The sequence below is a fragment of the Excalfactoria chinensis genome, chromosome 6, assembly GCF_039878825.1.
Source record: "Excalfactoria chinensis isolate bCotChi1 chromosome 6, bCotChi1.hap2, whole genome shotgun sequence".
NCBI lineage: Eukaryota > Metazoa > Chordata > Aves > Galliformes > Phasianidae > Excalfactoria > Excalfactoria chinensis.
The window spans coordinates 3,211,902-3,233,479 of NC_092830.1; the positions used below are offsets into that span (position 1 = coordinate 3,211,902).

The 21,578-nt window shown below is 40.7% G+C and overlaps 1 protein-coding gene across 1 annotated transcript; it reads right to left on the bottom strand.

The window, feature by feature from the left end:
• Positions 1-5,604: 5,604 nt before the first annotated feature.
• MAT1A (methionine adenosyltransferase 1A) lies at positions 5,605-19,982 on the bottom strand. The gene is made up of 9 exons (XM_072340595.1): positions 19,651-19,982; positions 14,511-14,588; positions 13,536-13,658; positions 12,569-12,681; positions 11,157-11,300; positions 10,783-11,001; positions 7,746-7,928; positions 7,176-7,309; positions 5,605-5,795 (listed from the first exon to the last, which is right to left on the bottom strand). The coding sequence occupies exons 1-9, from the start codon at positions 19,742-19,744 to the stop codon at positions 5,693-5,695; spliced, it is 1,191 nt and encodes a 396-aa protein (XP_072196696.1). The 5' UTR covers positions 19,745-19,982; the 3' UTR covers positions 5,605-5,692.
• Between the last annotated feature and the right edge of the window lie 1,596 nt (positions 19,983-21,578).

Sequence of the window (21,578 nt, forward strand, 5' to 3'; positions counted from 1 at the left end):
TCTTGATTCCTGATGTGATTCCTTTTCTTTCTAATTTTTTCCCTCAAGAAATGCAGGGACTTAGCTCATGCTGACTGCAGTTTAAATATATATATATATGATAGATAGATAGATAGATAGATAGATAGATAGATAGATAGATAGATAGATAGATAGATAGATAGATAGATATCCTGTAGCATCTTTGGTGCTGCTGTGTTCGACACCCAAAAAAGAGTAGTGTAGCTGCAGTGGGGGGCTCACGTTTGTCTTGAACAGGTTGCAGAAGATTAAGACTGTCTTTCAGTGTCCAGATAAGGCGATTGAGTGAATCTCGTCCATCTTTTTTTGCCAGTTCGGGAAGGCATGTTGAATATTTCTATGGAGTTAGAAGGGAAAAAACAATACGCTGAGTAGGAAAAGCTTTGGAATTAGTTTAGGAATAGATAGGGTTCTTCATATTGGGGCTGAGAAAATGTGTCTTTGTAAACAGTTGTACTTACATCCTTTCCACATAATACATTGGTTTGTTACTCCTTTGAATGCTAGCATCTCACAGAGTTCCTCTGTGTAAGCAAATGTAGGTATTTGTGAAAGTGTGTAAATGAAGAAGTTTCTGTAGTTTTATCTAGCTGTTGCTCTATAGAAGTATGAATATATCTTTCACTCCATATGTATGTGCATATGTGTGTGGATAGAGAAAAACTGTGGGAAACTCCACAAGTGACTGCCATGTCTATAACAGACACTGAATAGTGTGTACTTAGATATAAGAAAAAGTCCAGCTCTCAGCCTGAAGCATTTGTTGACAACAGGCAACTCAGCTTTCAGAGACATTCGTGGAAGTTGAGGGTTGAAAACATTACACAAGAGATAAAAGAGATGGTCGTTTATGTGCAAAAGTAAAACTTATGAGCAAGGTAAAACTTGAAGACACATCTATAAGGCCATTTTTTACTAGCCGTAGTAGGATCAAAGACGCAGCAGGTCAATGTCTGTACTCATAATTGGCTTTTCCATCTCCTCCCCTGATGCTGCGTACAGGAGCAGCTGAAGAAGACACTGGCAGTGCTCTCCCACAGGCTCATCCTGCCATGTGTGCCTGCCCCGCAGGGCCCTACTGCCTTCACCACCAGCAGAATCACAGAATCACAGAATTATAGGGGTTGGAAGGGACCTCTAGAGATCATCGAGTCCAACCCCCTGCCAAAGCAGGATCCCTACACCACGTCGCACAGGTAGGCGTCCAGGCGGGTCTTGAATATCTCCAGAGAAGGAGACTCCACCACCTCCCTGGGCAGCCTGTTCCAGTGCTCCGTCACCCTCACCGTAAAGAAGTTCTTGCGCACATTCGTGCGGAACTTCCTATGCTGGAGTTTCAGCCCATTGCCCCTAGTCCTGTCCCCACGTACCACTGAAAAGAGACCAGCCTCGCCACTATAGCTCCCACACCTCAGGTATTTATAAACCTGGATCAAGTCCCCTCTCAGCCTTCTTTTCTCAAGGCTAAACAGACCCAGTTCCCTAAGTCTCTCCTCATAGGGGAGATGGTCCAGGCCCTTCACCATCTTTGTGGCCCTCCGCTGGACTCTTTCCAAGATATCCCTGTCTTTTTTGTACTGGGGAGCCCAGAACTGGACACAGTATTCCAGATGAGGCCTCACCAGGGCAGAGTAGAGGGGGAGGATCACCTCCCTTGACCTGCTGGCTACGCTCTTTTTAATGCACCCCAGTATGCCATTGGCCTTTTTGGCTACAAGGGCACACTGCTGGCTCATGGCCAACCTGTCGTCCACCTGTCGCCCAGGTCCCTCTCAGCAGAGCTTCTCTCCAGCAGGTCAGAAGGGGTGTGTGGAACTGCCCTGGTTTGGTCCACTTACCTGAAGGCTGCGAGTCACATTATCTATGGTCCTACTGTCGCAGTCACCCTGACTGGCAAAAGCTCCAGTTTCAGACAGATCTGAAAGGCATACAGAGATAGATTTAAGTAGTTGGTTAATGAACCTTGATGGCACCCACATGAACCCCAAAGTTCACATAACAGTACTTGCTTATGAGAATTGTGCTGCTGAGCTGCAGTGCTAGTGCTGCCTTGTATACCTGAGGCAACCGTGTATTAAATGAACTAAACTGCACAAACAGTCCGCAATCTAACTGCAAATTGGTGGCTACCCAGGGCTGGGTTCCCAAGTAGGATGTTTCCTTTCCACAGGATAGTCTATTTTAAGTCATTGTTATTCACATCCAAAAACAATATAACCTCACCTGAAAGAAACCCTGCTAAACTTAGAAAAAACAGCATTCTCCAGAGCGGGCAGGGCATTTTTGCAGAAGATCAAGGACTGGCTACCTGCAGCTGGTTGAGCCTGGAAGATTAAGTGCTGGAATCAGACAGACTGCTACATGTAAGTAGGTGGCTGGTTGTTTGCAGTGCGTCTGGCACCAGCACCCGCTGTGGATGCAGTATTGCTCAACCTTCTGGGAAGCCACTGGGCAATCTGCAGAGCTCTTTGAGGAGAGTAAGGGGAGGGTCTTGTTACAGCACTGAGATGGGCTGGCTTTGGATTAATTGCTGTTGAATTATAAACATGGTTAGCACTTGCTTTCCTTCTCTTCTTCTCTCTATTGCTATATTAGTCTCCTGAGTTAGTGTCCGTCTGTCTCACATGTGGACATCCATTTACAAGACATAATTATGCTGAAGAGCCTCAACCCTGTATCTCGCTCTGAAAGAGAAAGCTCAGGACAGCAGATAATGGCTAAATAGATTTGGATCAAGGGGCTGTCACTGTTATCTGCTAGCATCCAGAGTTTAGCTACTTAGTAAGGTGGGCTTCCTGTTTTCATATGATTTCAATTCCAGGTTATTAAATACAAACTATACAAAGCAGAGACCCAGGCAGGAAAAAAACCCACAAAATCCTGAGAACATGAACATGTTCTCCAAGCATACCAGATCAGTAGCATGGTGTTTCCAGATGCAGTCTGTATTTTCTTAATGGGTCTGTGAGCTTCATACACATTTAGGTCCATTCATGGGAGTAGACAATTAATTAGCAAAATTACAACTCAGGTTTGATCATTTCTGCCTTTTACTAGCAGATTACTTCAGTAATCCAGATACTGCTGACATGCTGGGAGTGACTGGCTGAGTGCCTCACTTGCAAGGGGCAGGTCTCAGTGCCCAGCCTCTCACCTGCCACACTCACCAGCACCCAGTGCACAGACCTGCACCAACCCCACAGGCCCAGAAGGCTGCACATCCCAGCACTTCAAACATCAAGTCTGTTCTTGGGCCTCTGATAGTATGTAGTCAACCTACAGTTTTGTGCTTTACATCACCTATCCTAGGGAACGCACAGGCATTTAAAGAAATAACAGCCCCTCCATGCATGCCACCACCCCCAAATTCCTCAGTGGTTCTTCTTGTTACTCATAGCATAGAACAGTTCTTTGTTTTTTTTTCCAGCACATATTTGTTTTGGTTGTGACAGAGTTGTTCTGCTTTCCCGCCAGGTTACGAAACGTATTTATTTACGCAGCATTCTTTCAGGTGTCTTTGTAGTTATTTTGTTTCCTCGTTTGCTTCTCTTATTTGCAGTATAACCCATTATGAGATCCTGAAGCAGCGAAGCCAATGGCAGGGCCTCCGCTCTGCTGACAAAATGCGCTTTCTTGTCCTTGTGTCGGAGAGGCCTCGATAAAGGGATGCAGGTAACCGTAACACACTTCCACTGAATAGCTCTGTGACAGCATGAATGGTGACAGCCTTCTCAATTATAAAAATAAACCTGTATACATTGTACCTGTATACAACTGTACATTAAGGTATTTGTCTGCCAAAGAGCGTACACGGGTCTGATGAGGGCCATTGATTAATGCTGTAAGGAGATAGGATGCTACACAGAAACCTACTAATTATTCTGGTCAACTCACAGTTCACTTAGCACACTGGCATGATTAATTAAGTGGAAAAGCTTCTGGCTTGAGCAAGTATAGTTATGTTTGTGACAGACTAAAGAAGAGAATAAATGACAGCTTTTCTTTAACAATCGTGACAGTCAGGTACTCTTTACCTCAACATCTATTTGGGAGACGCTATACAATGAAAGTCAATCTGAAGAGAAATAAGAGGCAGCAGGACTTGTCCAGGGCAGAAGATCTAACAAGCTGCCATTTAAAGCATAAAGCTAGAATTCATTGACTCTTGGGACCGTAAGCAAGTGAACCTTGTACTGTGACATTAAGTTCATCCTTGTTGCCTGTTGACAAACAAAACTTGTCACAGAGGACAAAGGTCCCATGTCCTCCTGGACTAAACTAACCTGGGATTAATTTGTGGTCCTCTGCAAACAATTTACTTACTCTGTTACTTTATAGGACAGCATAATGCAATAGCACAGCATAATGCAATAGCACAGCAAGAACACCCTTGTCGTCAGTCTCAATCTCAACTAACCCACCATACTCACCAGGTACCCAGAAATGGCGCAAGGCAAAGCAGCCACCATCTCCAGCAGCAGCAAAGGTGCTGGTACCCAGATTTAGCAGCTGAATACCTGCCCAAATGCCAACACGCTTTCAGCACAAATTTGCTCCCTCAGCTGAGGAGGGAGGCACAGCCATCTAGTGGTTAGTTCTTTGATGAAACACCGCTGGATAGGCCAGCAGTTCAGATATTAACCATGTAGTATATGCATTTCTGTGATGTTCTTCAGTTATTTCTCTGCATTTTTAATTTTATTTCAAATTTAGATAAAATATAATAAGCTATACAATGAACCTAACATTTGGGAGTAAATATTACATTAGAGAATACTGTCAAAGGCAAACTTAAGAGTTTAAAATCTAATACATTTTCAAGTTTCTATTAATGAGAAGGACTAAACAATAATACTAAACAATAAGCACAGATGTGGTGAAATAGAAATTCACGTCACAATTCAAAAAGCTAATAAAATTTAATCAAGTTAATAAACAAAAGTCCTATAAGAGTAGTAGAGGCTAAGTGGAAAGGACCTCCAGTTATACTGCAACGTCAGAAAACAGAGTCACCCCGTTGCATGCACGGTAGGAAAAAGCTTTTTATTGTATGATTGTTTTATAGGAGAACACGTTTCAAAAACACAGGTAATTGAAACACAACAGTAACAGCACATACTCGGTGAAGAAGATGTAAGTATTATGTATCAGGTAACATCTTCCACAAAAGAGGCCAAGATACAGTTATGCGATATCCAGCCTTCTCCCATCAGAGCAACCCCCAGCTGCAGGCAATGCTAACTCCAGTAAAGAAATTGGACCCCAGAATTTCCCATCGTCTAATTAGAGGCAAGAGATCTGCTGATCCTTCGTCAGTTGGGAAAATCATCCACGCCCATGAAAGGTTTGAGGTTCAGCCATTGGTTTGAGTACCTGAGTCATGTTTGACCTTTATCAAAGGAACCAATGGAGCAGCAATAAAAAGTAAACTGTTTTGTTGTCTTACGTTGATTAAAAACAATATTCTGTCTTTTAGATAAAGAAAGATACTGAAGGCTACAAAAAAAAAAAAAAAAAAAAAAAAAAAAAAAAAAAAAAAAACTCCAAGAAAATATCCTTTTCTTTCTTTCCATTTAAAATCTAAAATTCCTTTGGTTGAATACAGAGCTGTCAAATACGATTTCTGGATTTCACTAACTTCTTTCCTGTTTTGAAAGGTAGATGGTAAGGGTCAAAAGACAAGCTTTTTTGGCACCTCCCATGAGAATTCATTTCTTCCAAAGTGACCATAACATGCAGTCTTCTGGTAAATGGCCTTTTTTAGATCCAAATCCCTGTGTGAATAATTAAAGAATAAATAATTAAATAATTTTTTTTACTTTATAACAGTCATAGATAAGATTGATGTACTGCATGGAAACAATTATGAAAAGATGATAGTTGTAAATACCCAAAAGATTATTTACAGGAAAAAAAAAAATCATCCAATGGAAGCTGTCAGTCTGCTGGGAACCACTGAGGCAAACTCCACCAAGGAGCAATCTCCAAGAGATGCTGCCTTAGTGGTGGTCAGCCCTTAAATGAGGTCTAGAGGAGGTGGAGTCAAGCTCCACCCCTTCGAGGAGCACAGCTACATTACTCTCACCTGTGCTCCAACAGCCGACCCAACACTTGTCTCAGCTGATTAATTGAGGGTCAGGCTGTGATTACCAATTTCCCATACATATACATAAATATCCAGTTTATACTCTCCACCTAGGAAGCATATTTTGAAGATGTAAACATAGCAATGATTGTGTCCAAATGCAAACTGAGCCACGGAATCACAGAATTCCAGATGAGGCCATGCCAGGACAGAGGAAAGGCAGGGAACACCTCCCTCGACCAGCTGATAACACTCAGCATAGTGCACCTAAGCAATACTGCTGATGAAAAAACATGCATGTGAACTCCTTTAGGGCTACAGAAAAATGTTCTTATTATTGAGAATAATGAGTTTTAATAGAAAAGAAATACATTCCACTCATTTCATAAAATACAAGCTCTTTCTTTTTTATAACAAAATAAGCCCCCCAAAATACTTTATCTTGTAGTGGAAATGCTGAGTCACAGCTTGAACTGGTGATGGAGCACCTGGTGGTAAGGCAGGGCCAACCCAGGGGAACTCAGGTGCACGCAGTGCAGCTCAATGGCTGGAAGGGCAGGAGCCAGGATCCACCCCTTCCCAGACCTCATTTAAGGGTTGGCAGGGAGGGGTGAGGGTATGCAATGTTGTCTTGTGGGAGGTTGCTGTGTACTTGAGGTCTTGTAAAGGTAAGCAGCTTTTTTTTCTTTTGTTTTTGCGTCTGTATCTGTTGTGCTTGAGTATGTTCTCTTTTGTTGTGGCCTAGGGCTTTGCTGTTATGTTTTCTTTGCTGTGCTTTTTGTCATGTTGTTGCATTATATTTATTAATGCTATTTTGTATGCAAGGTCAAAGGCTGAAAGTATATGTAAATTTAAAATGTCATCTGTTACTTTAGAATTCAGAGTGTGCTGGTGCTACGTGCAAACTATCAGCTGTGTAGTCTAACAAAATGTCTCTTTTGAATTGCATGCAGCTTTTCTGTGCTGGCTTAGCGGTATGGTCATCACACTGTAATATGTAACGGTTCTGCAAGGTATTTAGTTCAGGTTGTGATCGCCAAGGTATTTCCGTATCTGTTAGTTTTCATACCTGACAATGACTCCAGGCCGGAGGTCGAAGTTTTTGTGCACAATGTCCAGCAGCTCTTTCTCTGTTTTTTGTGAGGTTCCATAAGTGAACAGTGAAATTGAGAGTGGGTGAGCTACTCCAATGGCGTAGGAAACCTATGGGAAAGAGTAAACCACAGTCAACAAATAAGAATGGTGCTTCAGCAGACTGGAGTATCCAAGCACTTGTTTGAGACCCTTCTTAGGAAGACTATGTCATGTTTTGGAACAGTCTGTATCTGCAGAGAAAACAAATCTTGGAAAACATTGATGTAACTTTTTTTTCCCTGATTTTTGCGTTTGTTCTTATGCCAGTAGGTGTCAAATAGTTAAGCTCAGTAAGTGTCTGTAAAAGTAGTTGATAAAAGGGAAGCTAAGCAATAAGGGCCAGCCTCAAGAAGCTGTAGTGTAGCTATCAGGAAACCTTTCTTTCTCCTGTTACAACTCACCACCAAGACAGCTTCTAGTACAGTACCTTGTATGGTGTTTATTCAAAGTTAAGCTGGAGAGGAACGATCTTTTTGAAAAGGGCAATGCTAAGAACAAATCATACCTGAACCAGAACACGGCGACAGAGACCAGCTTTCACAAGAGACTTGGCCACCCAACGGGCTGCATAGGCAGCTGATCTGTCCACCTTTGTGTAGTCTTTGCCAGAGAAGGCACCACCTCCATGTGCTCCCCAACCTCCGTACGTATCCACAATGATCTTTCGACCAGTAACACCAGCATCACCCTGAATCAGTAAAAGAATTGTGTCACTTTACAAGGCATTTTATTATAACTAGAAACAAGGCCATGTAGTCTTAAGATGATAATGTATGAGGAAGTTCTCCACTTATAGATTATTGTGTGATAGCCAAAGGGACGAACTCATCTCACTGTTGCAACAGAGACTATATATGTTCTTGAAGGCAGATTCATAAAACATCCCAGTCATGTTTGGTAGTCAGACAAAACATATCACCCCTAGGTAGCTAGAGCATTCAGTGCTTGTTTAAAAATATAGGAGCGCTATGGTAATGCTGGGTTAAAAGTGACCTATTTACAACTTTCAAACTGAGTACAGGGTGTTTCTCACAAAGTACATGCCATATCTGAACCACAGGAGATTTTTTTGCTAGGTTATAATGTGTGTATATAGAAATAGACTAAGTTTTCATATCTGTAGGACAAAATCTGAAGTTGTGTGAATAATATGCAATATAATTATTATTTACCAGTGCAAGGTATTCTTTTGCGGCCTTATACACCATTACATGGAGGCAGACACTCATCACTTGTGATGCAGTATCATTAAAAGAAACTGTCGGACAGTTATGTGCTAGAAACACATGTCCAACTTCACTGTGTCTGTTCACTTGTTTAAACTGTATACGATGGGTATGGAAGAATGGGCAGTTCAGGCTATCTTGAGTGTGTGCTTACGAGTACTTAATATTTTCATTAGGTCTCAGTTTACAGATCTTTCCCTGACCAGCTGTCTGACCCCAAACCTGATGAATGCTTAAACAATCGATATTTGGCCCTCCTCCTGTATGAGCAGGCTTGAAATTGTTTTCTGTAGAGAAATCTTTGCTAGTAAAATTCAACTGCTGGAATGTTTGCATAGTAAACAAGTGGAAAGCTAAAGTTGTTCTTAGAAAGACTAAGCATACGCACAGAAGAAAACCTTTGGCACTATTTTTCCTCTTCTGTTAAGAACTTTAGATGAAGGAACCTTCTGGATTTCTTATGATTGGTCTCAAACCTTAATTTCTGACAGCACGGGTGGGTGTAGCGTGAACTCCTTTTATGCCATGATCTCTTGACTGCAGAACATACTGAGAGGAAGAGAAATGGACAGCTAAAAAGGATATGGATCAACTTATCTTTCTAGGGGCTGCAAGTGCAGGATTAAAGCCTGCATCAGACGCTTTAAGGAGAGCTGTCATGTCCTCACACCACCATCAGGTGATGCTGTTGGGAAAACTGTGACACCAGTAAAAATAAGCACGGGGTTCAAAGTGTCACTGGACCTGGAAACGATGGGGAGATCTCAAGAGAGGTTTAATTTTCGTCCTTAGGTAAACTGAGATGAAGTGGAAGACAGACTTCCATAGCTTGCTTTGTTGAAAACAAAACTGATTGGTACTCAGAATGCTGAAGATGTAACCGATGGGGAAATAGTTACGTTTTGATTGCCACAGCGCTATCATAAATTGCACAAGTCCTCTGCTGATAGCAACTGTAAGGCCACAGGCATGCAAGCTGACTGACCCAAACTAAGCAAACTTATCCTAGGTTCAAAAAGTTGCAAACACACACTGCAATGTACCAGTTTGTGTGTGCAAACATAAGAAATACAGTTTCCCAACAAGAGGTAGCAGGTTGGCTTACAGATAGTAATGCTACATTTTGAAGTGGGTACAGTTCAGTGCACACCTCAGGAATTTCATATGTGTGGTTGTCATCTTAGCGTGTAGCTATGATAGCTACGCAGGTTGATTTTTCTCCTAGTTACAGTATAATTTTGGCTGTTCATGTGTCCATAGTCCAAAACATTAACAATATACAACTATATCAATTCAGCGACACAGAAATACACTTTTAGAGCAGCAGTGATTAACTTCAATATTTTTCCACCTGTTCTATGGCACTAATGTAGAGGTGTAGAGCCACAGAACTGTCTCTGGCAAATTGCAGTGAATGAATCAATTTGAATGATGTCAGCAACTCAAGTTTAGATCCAATTTAGCAGTAACAACAAATAATTTCAGAAAGGAGCTTTGAAATTTTGCCGTGACAAAGGCAAGAACTTAAAGAACTGGGAAACTGGTTTCAGAAACTTCATATCTCAGAAGCCCTGATCCTACAGAGTGTGCAAGTTCTCTCTGACCTCTGCAAGTGTGAGATGAAATTATCCCTCTTAGTTCCCAAGTTGTCTAGATAATGCAGAAGCAATGTTAGCTTTCTCACCAGAACAACTTGTCATAGAGATTTAAAGTGACCTGGGTTGACAAAGACCACACTGACCATCCAGTTCCGATCCTCTGTTATGTGCAGGGTCACCAGCCACCAGACCAGGCTGACCAGAGCCACATCCAGCCTAGCCTTGAACGCCTGCAGGGATGGGGCATCCACAGCCTCCTAGGGAGCAGGTTTTCAGAACAGATGGGCACCTCAGCTCTCACTGGTATGGGGCAGAAATGTACAAGCTATAGAGATATGAAAATCATGTTTGTTGTAGGAGTTGTAAACCTGCTCTTGTTCATCTCTTTGTGAGGTGTGCTTTCCATGAGAGTAGTTTGTATGTCTCCTACAGTGTTGGATTCAGGCCTGAGAAACCCAGAGTTGGGCTTGTACATGTGATATTGCATTTGACTCGGCTTATCTGCTTAAGTCACAAAGCAGAGAATGATGCAACGGTGCCCTTGTACTCCTTTGGAGTACAGCACGTAAAACCCTGAGTGAAGCCACGGCTAGAGCTTGTGCTAGACTGCTTGCTTCTCACAACTGAGAGTGGATGTGCCAGGCTAGCTGAGCATCTCTGTTAATGCACATGCCTGCGGGCAATGACAACTGATAGAAGCATCAAAAGAAATGCAAACCTGGGGCCCTCCAATAACAAAACGTCCGCTAGGCTGAAGGTGATAAATAGTTTTCTCATCCAAGTACTTTGCAGGGACAACAGCTTTAATCACACAGTCCTTCAGGGTTTTGCGCATATTCTCCAGCGAGACAGTTTCATCGTGCTGTACCGAGATCACTATGGTATGAACACGCACTGGTATGACTGCTCCATTCTCCTGAATGTACTGAACGGTGACCTGGACAAAGCAGGGAGAAGCAGTAAAAAAACAACAAGAAAACCTTTTTTCACTTGTATATAGTTAAAATAGGATGGTTTTCAAGGGCTATCGGTAACTGGTTGGATCGCTACTCTGTTGTAAAGGAGAGAAACAATAACGACAGCAACTTTTACCTGTGTCTTAGAGTCGGGCCTCAGCCAAGGAAGCTCCCCACTGCGCCTCAGCTCTGCTAACCTGGCATTCAGCTTATGAGCAAGAATAATTGTTAGAGGCATACATTCCTCTGTTTCATCTGTTGCATAACCAAACATTAAACCCTGCAGGAGGAGAGAAGAGACTTCAGTCACTGTTTAAAAAGCACCACAACTGAAGGCAATGAGATTGCATCTGAAACAAAAAGCAAACAGCACCCTCAGGTTTACTTTGTACTATTTCAAGTTGCAATCTAAGGAGCCTAAATTCAGATCAGGTTCCAACATGCAACAGTGAAAAGAGAAACAAATGACATTCCAAAGATTTTTCACACAAGTCCTGGTGGTCTACATGTTGAGTTGGAAGCAGTGGCTGCAGTGCAGCGTAGAGTGCTTCTAGTCACAGCTTCCCTGTGCCACGTTACCATTCGTTAGGTAGCATTTTCTTTCTCCTCACACAGTGTATGTTGTGATACAAAAAACAATGACTGGTAGTTATTCAGATACAATGGGAAAGAGGACCACGCAAGTGCTAAAGGAAGTCAGAAATCTTTTCTTCTGATGTGGTCTTTTGTCCCTGTGACAGCATAAAAGCAATTTAATTTCTGTCCGCAAGGTTGTTTCTTTTTAAACAATATTAGCTTGGCTCCTGGTCTCCGATATCTCCATTTATGGTTCTCAACAGCATTGTTGCAAGCTTGATATTACTACTGATGATAACTACTGTAAATGTTAAACTCATTCATACAGGCATCGCTCAGATTATGGAGTTTTTATGTTAGCATCTTTCTCTTGGGAACACGCTGTAATTATCTGCGCATGTTATTGAGCTCACAGAAATGGAGCTTGGACAACTTTAATTATGTGGAATACCTATTATAATAAAACAGATCTCTGCCTCTGGGAAATAAGGGAGAATTAAAAGTACTCTGGCATATTTGCCTTCATTTTACTAATGCTGCAGACAGTTGAAATGTTGCCCAATTTTTCTGCTGAGTAAAATCTCATGAGCTTTGTGTGAGCGCTAAGGCCCTTTGCTTATTTCATCTTACTAAACAAGTCTGGCTGCAAGATGAATGGTCAGAGGCATCCAAAGCCAGTCAACAACAGCATAAGAAACGTAAGCAAAAACCTTTGTGAGGATCTACAGAATGCATCCTAACTACTACATACTCTCCTGGCTTATGTGGAGTGCTGTAATAAAAACCAGCAGAAAATCTGCCTGCCAAGAACTTCCAGCTGTATTAATAAGGATATGCTTCATTTATTCTGGGCTAGAATAAGATGGAAGTGTGCAAATCTTCAGATGGGTTTTGTTTTAGAGAATATAGTGGTGATATGAGGTAATTTGCATTCAAACATTTTGGATGTATCAAGTGTGATGTCGCATCTACCTGATCTCCAGCACCAACATCCTCTTCGTTCCTGTGTAAATGAACTCCCTGGGCAATATCAGGTGACTGCTGTTCCAGTGCCACTAAAACATTGCAAGTCTTGTAGTCAAAACCTAATTGGAAAAATAAGAAAGAATAGCAACAGGTTTTTTTTTTTCTGTCACAGTTGTGTAGAGCCAGGAGCTGGACTCAGTGGATGGTAGTATGGAACCAGATAAGAGTTTTCATTCGGAAGGATACCACATCCAGATTTCATAATCTAACTGCTGTTTCTTGATAACTGTTTGTCAGTAGACCTTAATTCTGTCGTGGAGGTGGTAGGTTAGGCAGTGTTGCTGTTATTGATTGTTACTGTTTGTTTTCTCTTGCATTGGCACCCAGTGCCAGTTAGGAACAGCTAATTAATGATAAGTAGTGAAAAAAGAAAAAGTAAATGATAAGCCTCTCCCAAACAAACAGTATTAAAAACCTCTATATAATTTCCTATGAGCTGATGTTTTCAGCAACTGGAGAACTTACTTTCTGATATGCATGTAATAGAAGTAAATATATGCTTAAACAGTGAGAGTTTCCCAATAATTCTGGATGCCACCATAGTACGTGTGTGTAACAGCAAGCCAAAGTTTCTTCTTCTGTCTTTTCCTCACCAAAGCACATCTACCAGCTTGCCACAGAACAGTTTCAAGTTGTCACAAGTTTACATTAGTGGTAGGTTCCATGGCTCAGGTTCACAGCTCAAAGTATATTCTGCCTGCTCCTTTTCAGTTTTAACAAATATACAATGTTTTTTCTACTTACTGGGATAAAGCCACAAAGCGTTTCGTGTAGCACCATGTAAGCAGCTTTCACACAGGATACTGAGTTTTTATCAGGCTTGCTAAAGCCCACACAAGGAAGTGCTGACAGACCTGGTTTGCAGTGGCCTATTGCTTGCTCTCCAAGGGTTTCATGAGTTTTTTTCACCAACCTTTAGCTGAATCATCATAGCCAATGTGTTTAATTGCATCTCGGACAACTCGCTGATAGTCCACAATAGCACGAGATGTGATTTCCCCGCAGAGCAACACCATTCCTGTTTTACATACTGTCTCTGAAAACAGAGATGGAACAGCATTACAGTAGCAGAATAACAAGCCCACTGAGACACATAACTATGTTTGTGATTACGGTGATTTAGAGAAATTTACTGGGTATGTGCCATATCAGTATTTTATGTGTATTTTTGGCAATATTAACCTTCTTCTACAACTGATTTCTTTTACCACGTGTGAAGGCACGAAAAAGGCAATTAGGGCCATTTCATAAATAAAGCATTTGGCATAACTGAGTTAAATGTAGAGAAGTTCAGGGAAACGTAGTATTAAACCAGGATTTCTGTGTCCACTTAGTCATTCTAAGACAGAGGTTAAATAATTCTCATCAGTGACCAACTGTTCTGAGAACTTGCCTCCAGCCCAAGTAGAAAGACTTTGAAGCTGGGGTTTAGTTAGAACTGAGTTAATTAATTAGTTTAGAACTGAGAAAATTAGCTGGGGAATGATGGCACAACTCCTTCTAAAGAGATAATGTGAAAATAAGCAGTCGTGGGGACTAAGACTTGAAAATTAGTACTTTATTAAGCATAATAAATGTGCTGTTTAGCAAGGCATTCAAATATCCTTGCGAATACCTACCATGATAAAATCCCATCGATTTCTCTTTGAAAACTTTAGTCCACACAGAAAATTAACTCTCCCACCCTTCTGGAAGTTACTGCTTTCTTCTGCTTTGGCCTTTATGAAAACTTCTGCTGTTTCTCCTCATCTCTCATTCTCTTGAAGACTGTATTTTATTTTTGTACAGTTTCTGAGAGTAAGATGATTTGGCACGTGAAACCACGCTGTTTGCCAACATATTGATGATAAAAGATCAGTGTCTGAAAGCAATGCAGCAAATGACTTACCACAGGCAACTTTGGCATTTGGATCCTGTTTAAGATGGGCATCCAGTACAGCGTCACTGATTTGATCACAGATCTTATCTGCAACACATTAAAACGGGTTCAAAATGGGTATCTCAAGACATAATGCAGACTCTTTGCATCTGTTTGGGTAGACAGGAATTCTTATGTTGTTTATTATTGAAGTATTTAAGCAAACTAAATGGAAAGTCATATTCAATATCCAGCAAGTGAGACCAATAGACAGATCAAACAAGGAATGTACTTAATAGCTGTAAACTAATACTAATTATAACTTCACCTCACTGTGAAAGCAAGTACATTATGCACAGAGTTAATGGAGAGGCTAAGAGGTTTTACTCCCTACTATTTCTCTGCCACCACAACCAATACAGCACACCATCCACAGCAGCAGTACGATAAAAAGAAGATGATATTCTACCATTAACCTGTAGAAAGTTAGAATGCGCCTGAATACAGAAGCTGATATAGCCTGATGAAGAGTTTAAATCACAGACTAGATCACTAACATGATGCTGTTATTGCACATGTTAATTGCTTCAGGATGAAAAGAATGAATACAGAAGATGATTAGCAAAGATAAGCCGCATCTGAATGTTCTGTCTGTCAAGAATAGAGTATGTATTACTGCTATTACCAAACAGGAGTCAGACACCATTCTTGTTATTTATTTAGAAGCCCAAAAGAGCATAGCTTAGGAAGATGAGGGATAAAGATAGAGGACTTTAATTAAAATGCTTGCTTTCTTCATATTTTCTTTTTTCTTCTTTTACTAGAGCAATAACGCCATATTTTCAAGCATTAAAGCTAAAATTATTAATGAAAATACTTGCTTTCTAATACCTGGTGGGTCAACAGAGTAACTGAAAAAGGATGACCTGCTTAGTGCAGGTCCAGAGCCCTGCAGCAAATTATAAGTCACAAGGGAACATTAGCTATAGTATACAAAGACATCTCAAAATCAGGATGGAATTATCTTATAGGATGAAATCATTCATACTCAACTTAGTTCTGAAAGGCTGAAGGAAAGGCAAGCTACCCCAGGAAATCCTGGTGGGTATTGGATGAGGCTCTAAGGTCCTGACAGATAATAATACACTGAGAAGAGTTTCTGTTTGATGGACAATGATGTGAATATATTTGACAGCTGATGATGAGAGAAAGACAGATAAAGACTGAGAAAGTCAAATCTTAAGTGTAAGGAACCACTGAAACCATTCGTATAGAGCTATATAGGATTTGTGGTTCCTTCGAGACACTAGTTAAAAACTGAATGTCTTTTTGAAAGGTAGGAATGGAATTCAGCCATGGTTTAGTGGGTTTTGTGAAGAACTGTTGGATGAAATTTCATTACCCGTGTATAAGCTTCTACCGGAAGATCCCTCTGCACTTTAGAATGCACATGGGTAGTTTAATCATTGAAAAAAATCAATTAGAATGATTTGTATTATCATGCCAATGGTCCAATTTTGGATTAAAGTAGGTTGAGACAAATCATTTTGGTAATTCATTCAAAAATGGACGGCTGGTGCAGGAACCAACAGTCCCGGTGCAGTTAGATACTTTCGTTGACACGTATAGAGGCAACCATCGCAATTCAAATGAGAAATCAAGCAGGATGATCAGCTGCTTAACACATATGTCTATTAGTAAAGGTCTCTAATGTAAAATAAAACCCGGCACTTCTATTTTTAGTGATGCTTAGCAGGCTTTGTGCGCTTTTCATTCTGTTATTTAAATTTATCCTCTCAACTGTCGCAGCTCTCTCATAGCTGCTGAATGTGGCAGAATATGTCTGTCCATTCTTTCCTTTCACTGCAAAAAACAGTGTCTACCCTAAGGATTTCTTGACTGAACAGGAAGGTATTAGATAACCGTGAATTCTTATCTAGAAATCCAATCACGCCACACAGCCAGCCTTGTGGCAGAGATGCCAACCAGCCATAGAAACAGTTCCCAGTAGCTATAAAAGGGATGAATGGGTCTGATGATAAACCCTACTGAAATGTTCAGTTGTCAAACTATGAAATAAAGAACGTATTCAACAGCAAAGGTGATCTCCACTAACTGGGAGGATCTCCAAAGTGTTTTGAATACTTGACTAGAAGTTTATTATGTGAATCTAGACTACATTAACAGAGCAATTATAACTGCTATCTCCTTGAAAAAGAAATGCTCTGTAACTGGAGATGGTTCTCAGGACTCTCCATGCACTCAACAGAAATAAAAAGGGTGAACAGCAACAGCTAAAACTTTAATTCAAAAAGCACCACCCTTTGAAACTGCAAACAGGTACGACCACACTTCTAGCTTTAATCACACAGCAAATATCATAAACATCAAACATTTCAACAGGTAAGGTTCGTTTTCTTAAAAACCTGTGATCGTCAAAATAACTTGGGATTGTGCAGGTTTTAGTACCTTTCTTATGTCAACAGCACCAGAAGGTGAAACTGCGTATATGGTAAACTGAGCAATTTCCAGGGTTGGGTATTTTTGGTGTTTTGTTTTGTCTGTGGAAAATTAGAAGTCGATAACACAAATGCTTATTTTGAGCACATCACTGAAAAATGAGCTTTCTACCAAAAGCGAGTTTCATGAGATAGAATCTGAATGGCTGAATTCCACTGTATCCCATTTTCCTTTGTTAAAAGGCTCTTGAGGAGTCCTCTCTGGAAACAGCAGCCATGCTTCAATATTAACACTGCACTGTTAAAACAACTTTTCTTACACGTTCTCTTGTTCAGTATGCAGTTTAATGAACTGTTAACATCAGTCGTGTGAGCATCAACTGACTGGAAAGATCCATGCTTGGGAGGGGAGAGGCTTGGAGGTGATTTTTCTTCTGTGAATATTCAGATTAATGTATTTTTTTAATATGGTTGAGAGTCTGAGGGTGCTTTTAGCAAGTGTTTCCTCTCATATTTTTAATACTTACTGGAAAGCTGAATGACATTCTGTGTGCAGACAAATCCACCTGGTGCCGTGCCAGAAAGGGGAGGGAATTAATTCTAAGTAGTTTGGCACCTTTAAGACAGCGTGGGTCAGAGTAACACACAATGCCTTTCAAAGCACAATGAAACCATTGTGCAGCCCGGGCAGACACTTCTCCTTGGTGAAGAGAGAACCTGCTTTATCAGAGGGGTTGGACTAGATGGTCTTCAGAGGTCCCTTCCAACCCTTTCAGTTCTGTGAAGCAAAGTGAAGAAATTACACCCACAAAAAAAAAACACCTAAGAAAAGAAAATCTGTTATTCGTGGAAAATCTGTTATTCATGTGCTCTTATTACAGCAGAAAGGAGGAGGTTACATGTAAGCCTGCAGAGAGTTTGGAATTTGCCCTGCTAAATGCCAGGATTAAAGACCTTCTGGAAGGGACTTTGAAACTTTGTGCTCAAATCATTTTGAAGAAGTAGGTCTGGGAATAATGGGATAAACAGTCATCTCTGGGTTTCTTTGGGGAACATATATAATGTCTGTGTATATTAATTATTGCCAGCTACTTTCTTGCTTCTACAGAACCAGGGCTTCTTAATTACACATAGCTCAAAAGCACTGCACAGATAGAAAGTGGTTGTCTTCATACACAAATAAGTAAGCATGTAATTTCTTCTGCTTTGTTTGTCATGAAAGTATATAGGAGAGCATTCAGCTCATCTAATGCAATCAGTACAACTCAGATTAATGCCAGGCAAGGATCTTGTTCAAGATCTTCACAGAATGCCTTTGAGCAAAACTATACAACCACACGCAGGAAGGAAATAATCAGGAACATGCAAATTATCCTTTGACAGCAAATGGAGGTACTCAAAACTCACAGTAAAACCTAGGGACTGAGCTGAGCTATCTTCCTATTCTGAGGCTTACCTGTTACAGCCTCAAAGAGATTAAAAAATGATCAGAATAGCATCAGTTGTGACTGGTCATCTTCAGGAAAAAAAAAAAACCCTGTCAATTTAAAATCACCTCGTAGCACGCTATTGTTCACATGGAACTATGTTGTTCTGTGGTTGCTGGATGTAATTATACACAAATTGGAGACGGACCTACGGCCAAAGGACTGAATATGGTTGTCATTTTCTGATGGTGTTACATCAGAAAGAACTCCAACTTGCTTAACCTGAAATTGACAGCAGTGGACTCAATTGCATCAGCCATAGACTTGACCTGCACTAATAAGTTAATATTATAGAGGAATATCAGAACTACAGACGTTATATTCCCACTGCTGACCTTTATGTTCTCTATGTTATCCCACCCATTTACGATATAATCACACACACAAAAAGCCACCTTGCTATAGCAAAAAGAACGTGATGCCGCGCCGCCTTCTAAAACAAACATGCTTTTCAGGACGTCAAACAGTCTGTTGTCCCTTGGACTCATTTGACATAAAGTACAGGTTTGGGGCAGATGACCATTTGTTTCCAATGAAATTGAACTTATCTCTGCTGACCCTACGTACATTTTAGCAAATAACTGCCCAATATTTACTTAAGCAGTTCCATCTATTGCATTAATACCCAGATAACAAAATGGGGGAAAACATATCGGCCACTCTCACAGGTACAGATGCAGGGACCACCGATTTCTCAAGTCTTTTAAAATAGACTGCCTATGGGTGACAGTTTTAGAGCACAGCCTACATGCAAGACAGTTTCACGATGCCCATAAGGATATGGAATTTGAGAGGCAAGCTATGTACTCTTATCCATATGTGAAACCTGAGCCTATCAGAGGTACAGTAATGTCTCCACAGTAATACTGAATAAAAAAGGAAATAAGATGAAAAGGAAGGAGCAGCAATAAGGAACCCCACTGCCCTCCACAGGGCAACACACCCAGCAAAGGCACAAAAACTCCTGTTAGAAGAACTCCGGTTGCAGCGGTTCTATAGTCTATATGGAAAGGTCCAATGGAAATAACATAAAAAACACGCTGTTAAATGGATGTTCCATTGTAACACTAATAGCAGATTAATTCTTCTTTGGACTTTTAAAATCATTTTCAAAATCATTTTCAATGAAAGCATATATATATCACAGAATCACAGAATTATTATATTTATATTTATATTTATATTTATATTTCCTTTAATGCATTTGCCATAGTGGCTTCTTACCTGGATGTCCTTCTCCTACTGACTCTGATGTGAACATGAAAGCTCCTTCATCATCCAGCGTGTGATCACATAAACCATCCACTGGCCCATTCATGGCTGTGATGCTTTTCCTGATGGATTATTTTAACAAGTGGTTGAAGACTTCTGCCTTTAGTGCCTTCTGTTGAAGTTGAAGGTTCTTTCTGAGCAGGGCTGCCACTGTGTTCACTGGCTACCTGTAACACTAACTCAAATTTTAGTCTGTGAGATCAGCATGGGCTTGTATCTGTGTATGCATGCAAGGAGTACGCATGTGCCTGAAGTCTGTATCCCTACCTAGCCTGATCTGTCAGTCTCTGGGCTGCTCCTATATATGGAAAAGTGAAAGTGTCTAGAAAATCATGTGAGGAAAATGGAAGAGCCCATTTCTTGGCAGGGGAGTTAGTTAATGTGGGGATACTTCACTAATTAACTCAGTTCTTGGAAACACTCTGGATTCAACCTGTGCAAGATTAAGGATCGTAGGAATTCAAATGAGCGTGAAGTAATGCAGGGGTGCTGGTGACGGTTCAGCTCAGCTGCTTCTCCAGTTTGCCTCTCCCCTAATTCTGGGACCTGTGTTGTGTTTCCAACTGTGTGTTGTGGTTTCATAGGGATAGATTAAAAAAAAAAGGGGGGGGGGGGGGGGGGTAAATGCATATGCTTTTAGTAGAAGAGACTGAAAGAAGTTTGTTCTGCATTCTGTAGCTGTATTTTCCTTCCCCTTTTTCACCTCTGGAAAAGTAGAGTTCTCTCATTTAAATTTATCTCATTTTCATTCGTTACTCCTGTGCGTTTGAGACGTGAAACATCTGATGAGATACAACACATGACAGATTTCTCATTTATGCAGACCTCTTCCTTCAACCTTTGCTCCCCTTTTAATTTGTCTTCTCATCTACTAAGACCCGTCTTAATTCTCTTATTGAATAATACTCTCACATTACGTTCTGTAGCCATTAGAAATAGACTGACTGCCTCGACTGAGAACTCAGCGCTCAGTTCTACTACCAAAAAGGTCTTCAGTCAAATGGCTAGCATCTGGAATATGCTGCTGGCATGACAGGTATGAAGACAGACTGCATTTTGTGGATATACATCTGTAAGTCTGAATACAAGAAAAAATGCTAACATACCACTGTGGCAGACCCAGACCATTCCCAGCACTACTTCTCCATCACAAACATTTCAAACATATATATGATAATAATGTTCTGAATTCCTTTACAGAAATTGTTCTAGCCTCAATTTCAGATTGAGTTACAGACCTACCAGAACCATTTTTCCCCCTTACTTCATTGAACACTAAATTGTGCTCTCTTAATCACATTACAATACAACACCTGGTATTTGGATTGAAATAACACAGCGCACGTTCCATAGCCCTGCAGTGTTGATGGCAGTGACATCCTCACTACTCTTCTGTTTTAAAAGTTAATTTACTTCCAGCTCTTCGTGTTATTTTAGGATACCCCTGGATACGGCCCCTTGGACTTAAATTTCTACCTTGCTACACATTTATGTAAGAATTGCTTAGAAATTTCACTTCCTACCTACATTCCTGAAAACAATAACCAGTTTCTGTGAATGTTCACCAGTGATCTGCTGTAGCACTAGTCCACCTCTAACTATCACTGACATGGATTAGTCTGTTGCAAAACACATTTCCTTGGTTTTCCATTGCATAGAATCCATGTTACAGGACAAAAAAAAAAAGTACCAGTTGCTCTTAATAATGCAGAATTCACACACCAGATAATGTGGGCCATATTTTGCTCTGCAGTCAACTGTTATTGTTCCTCTGACACTAAGATTCCATCCCAGCCTGAATAAATCTTGCGTTGATATCACATAGAAAGATGGAAAAAATGAAGATCAAAGAGTAACTAATTATGTTAACTGTAGTTAAT

What these genes read in the sequence shown, in the direction of transcription:
- MAT1A (XM_072340595.1), bottom strand. Translation starts at nt 19,744, where the DNA reads ATGAATGGGCCAGTGGATGGTTTATGTGATCACACGCTGGATGATGAA. An exon ending in CTATGATGATTCAGCTAAAG is followed by an intron (nt 12,682 to 13,535) that starts GTTGGTGAAAAA and finishes TTTTCCAATTAG; the next exon opens with GTTTTGACTACAAGACTTGC. An exon ending in ATGTTGGTGCTGGAGATCAG is followed by an intron (nt 11,301 to 12,568) that starts GTAGATGCGACA and finishes CTCCTCCTGCAG; the next exon opens with GGTTTAATGTTTGGTTATGC.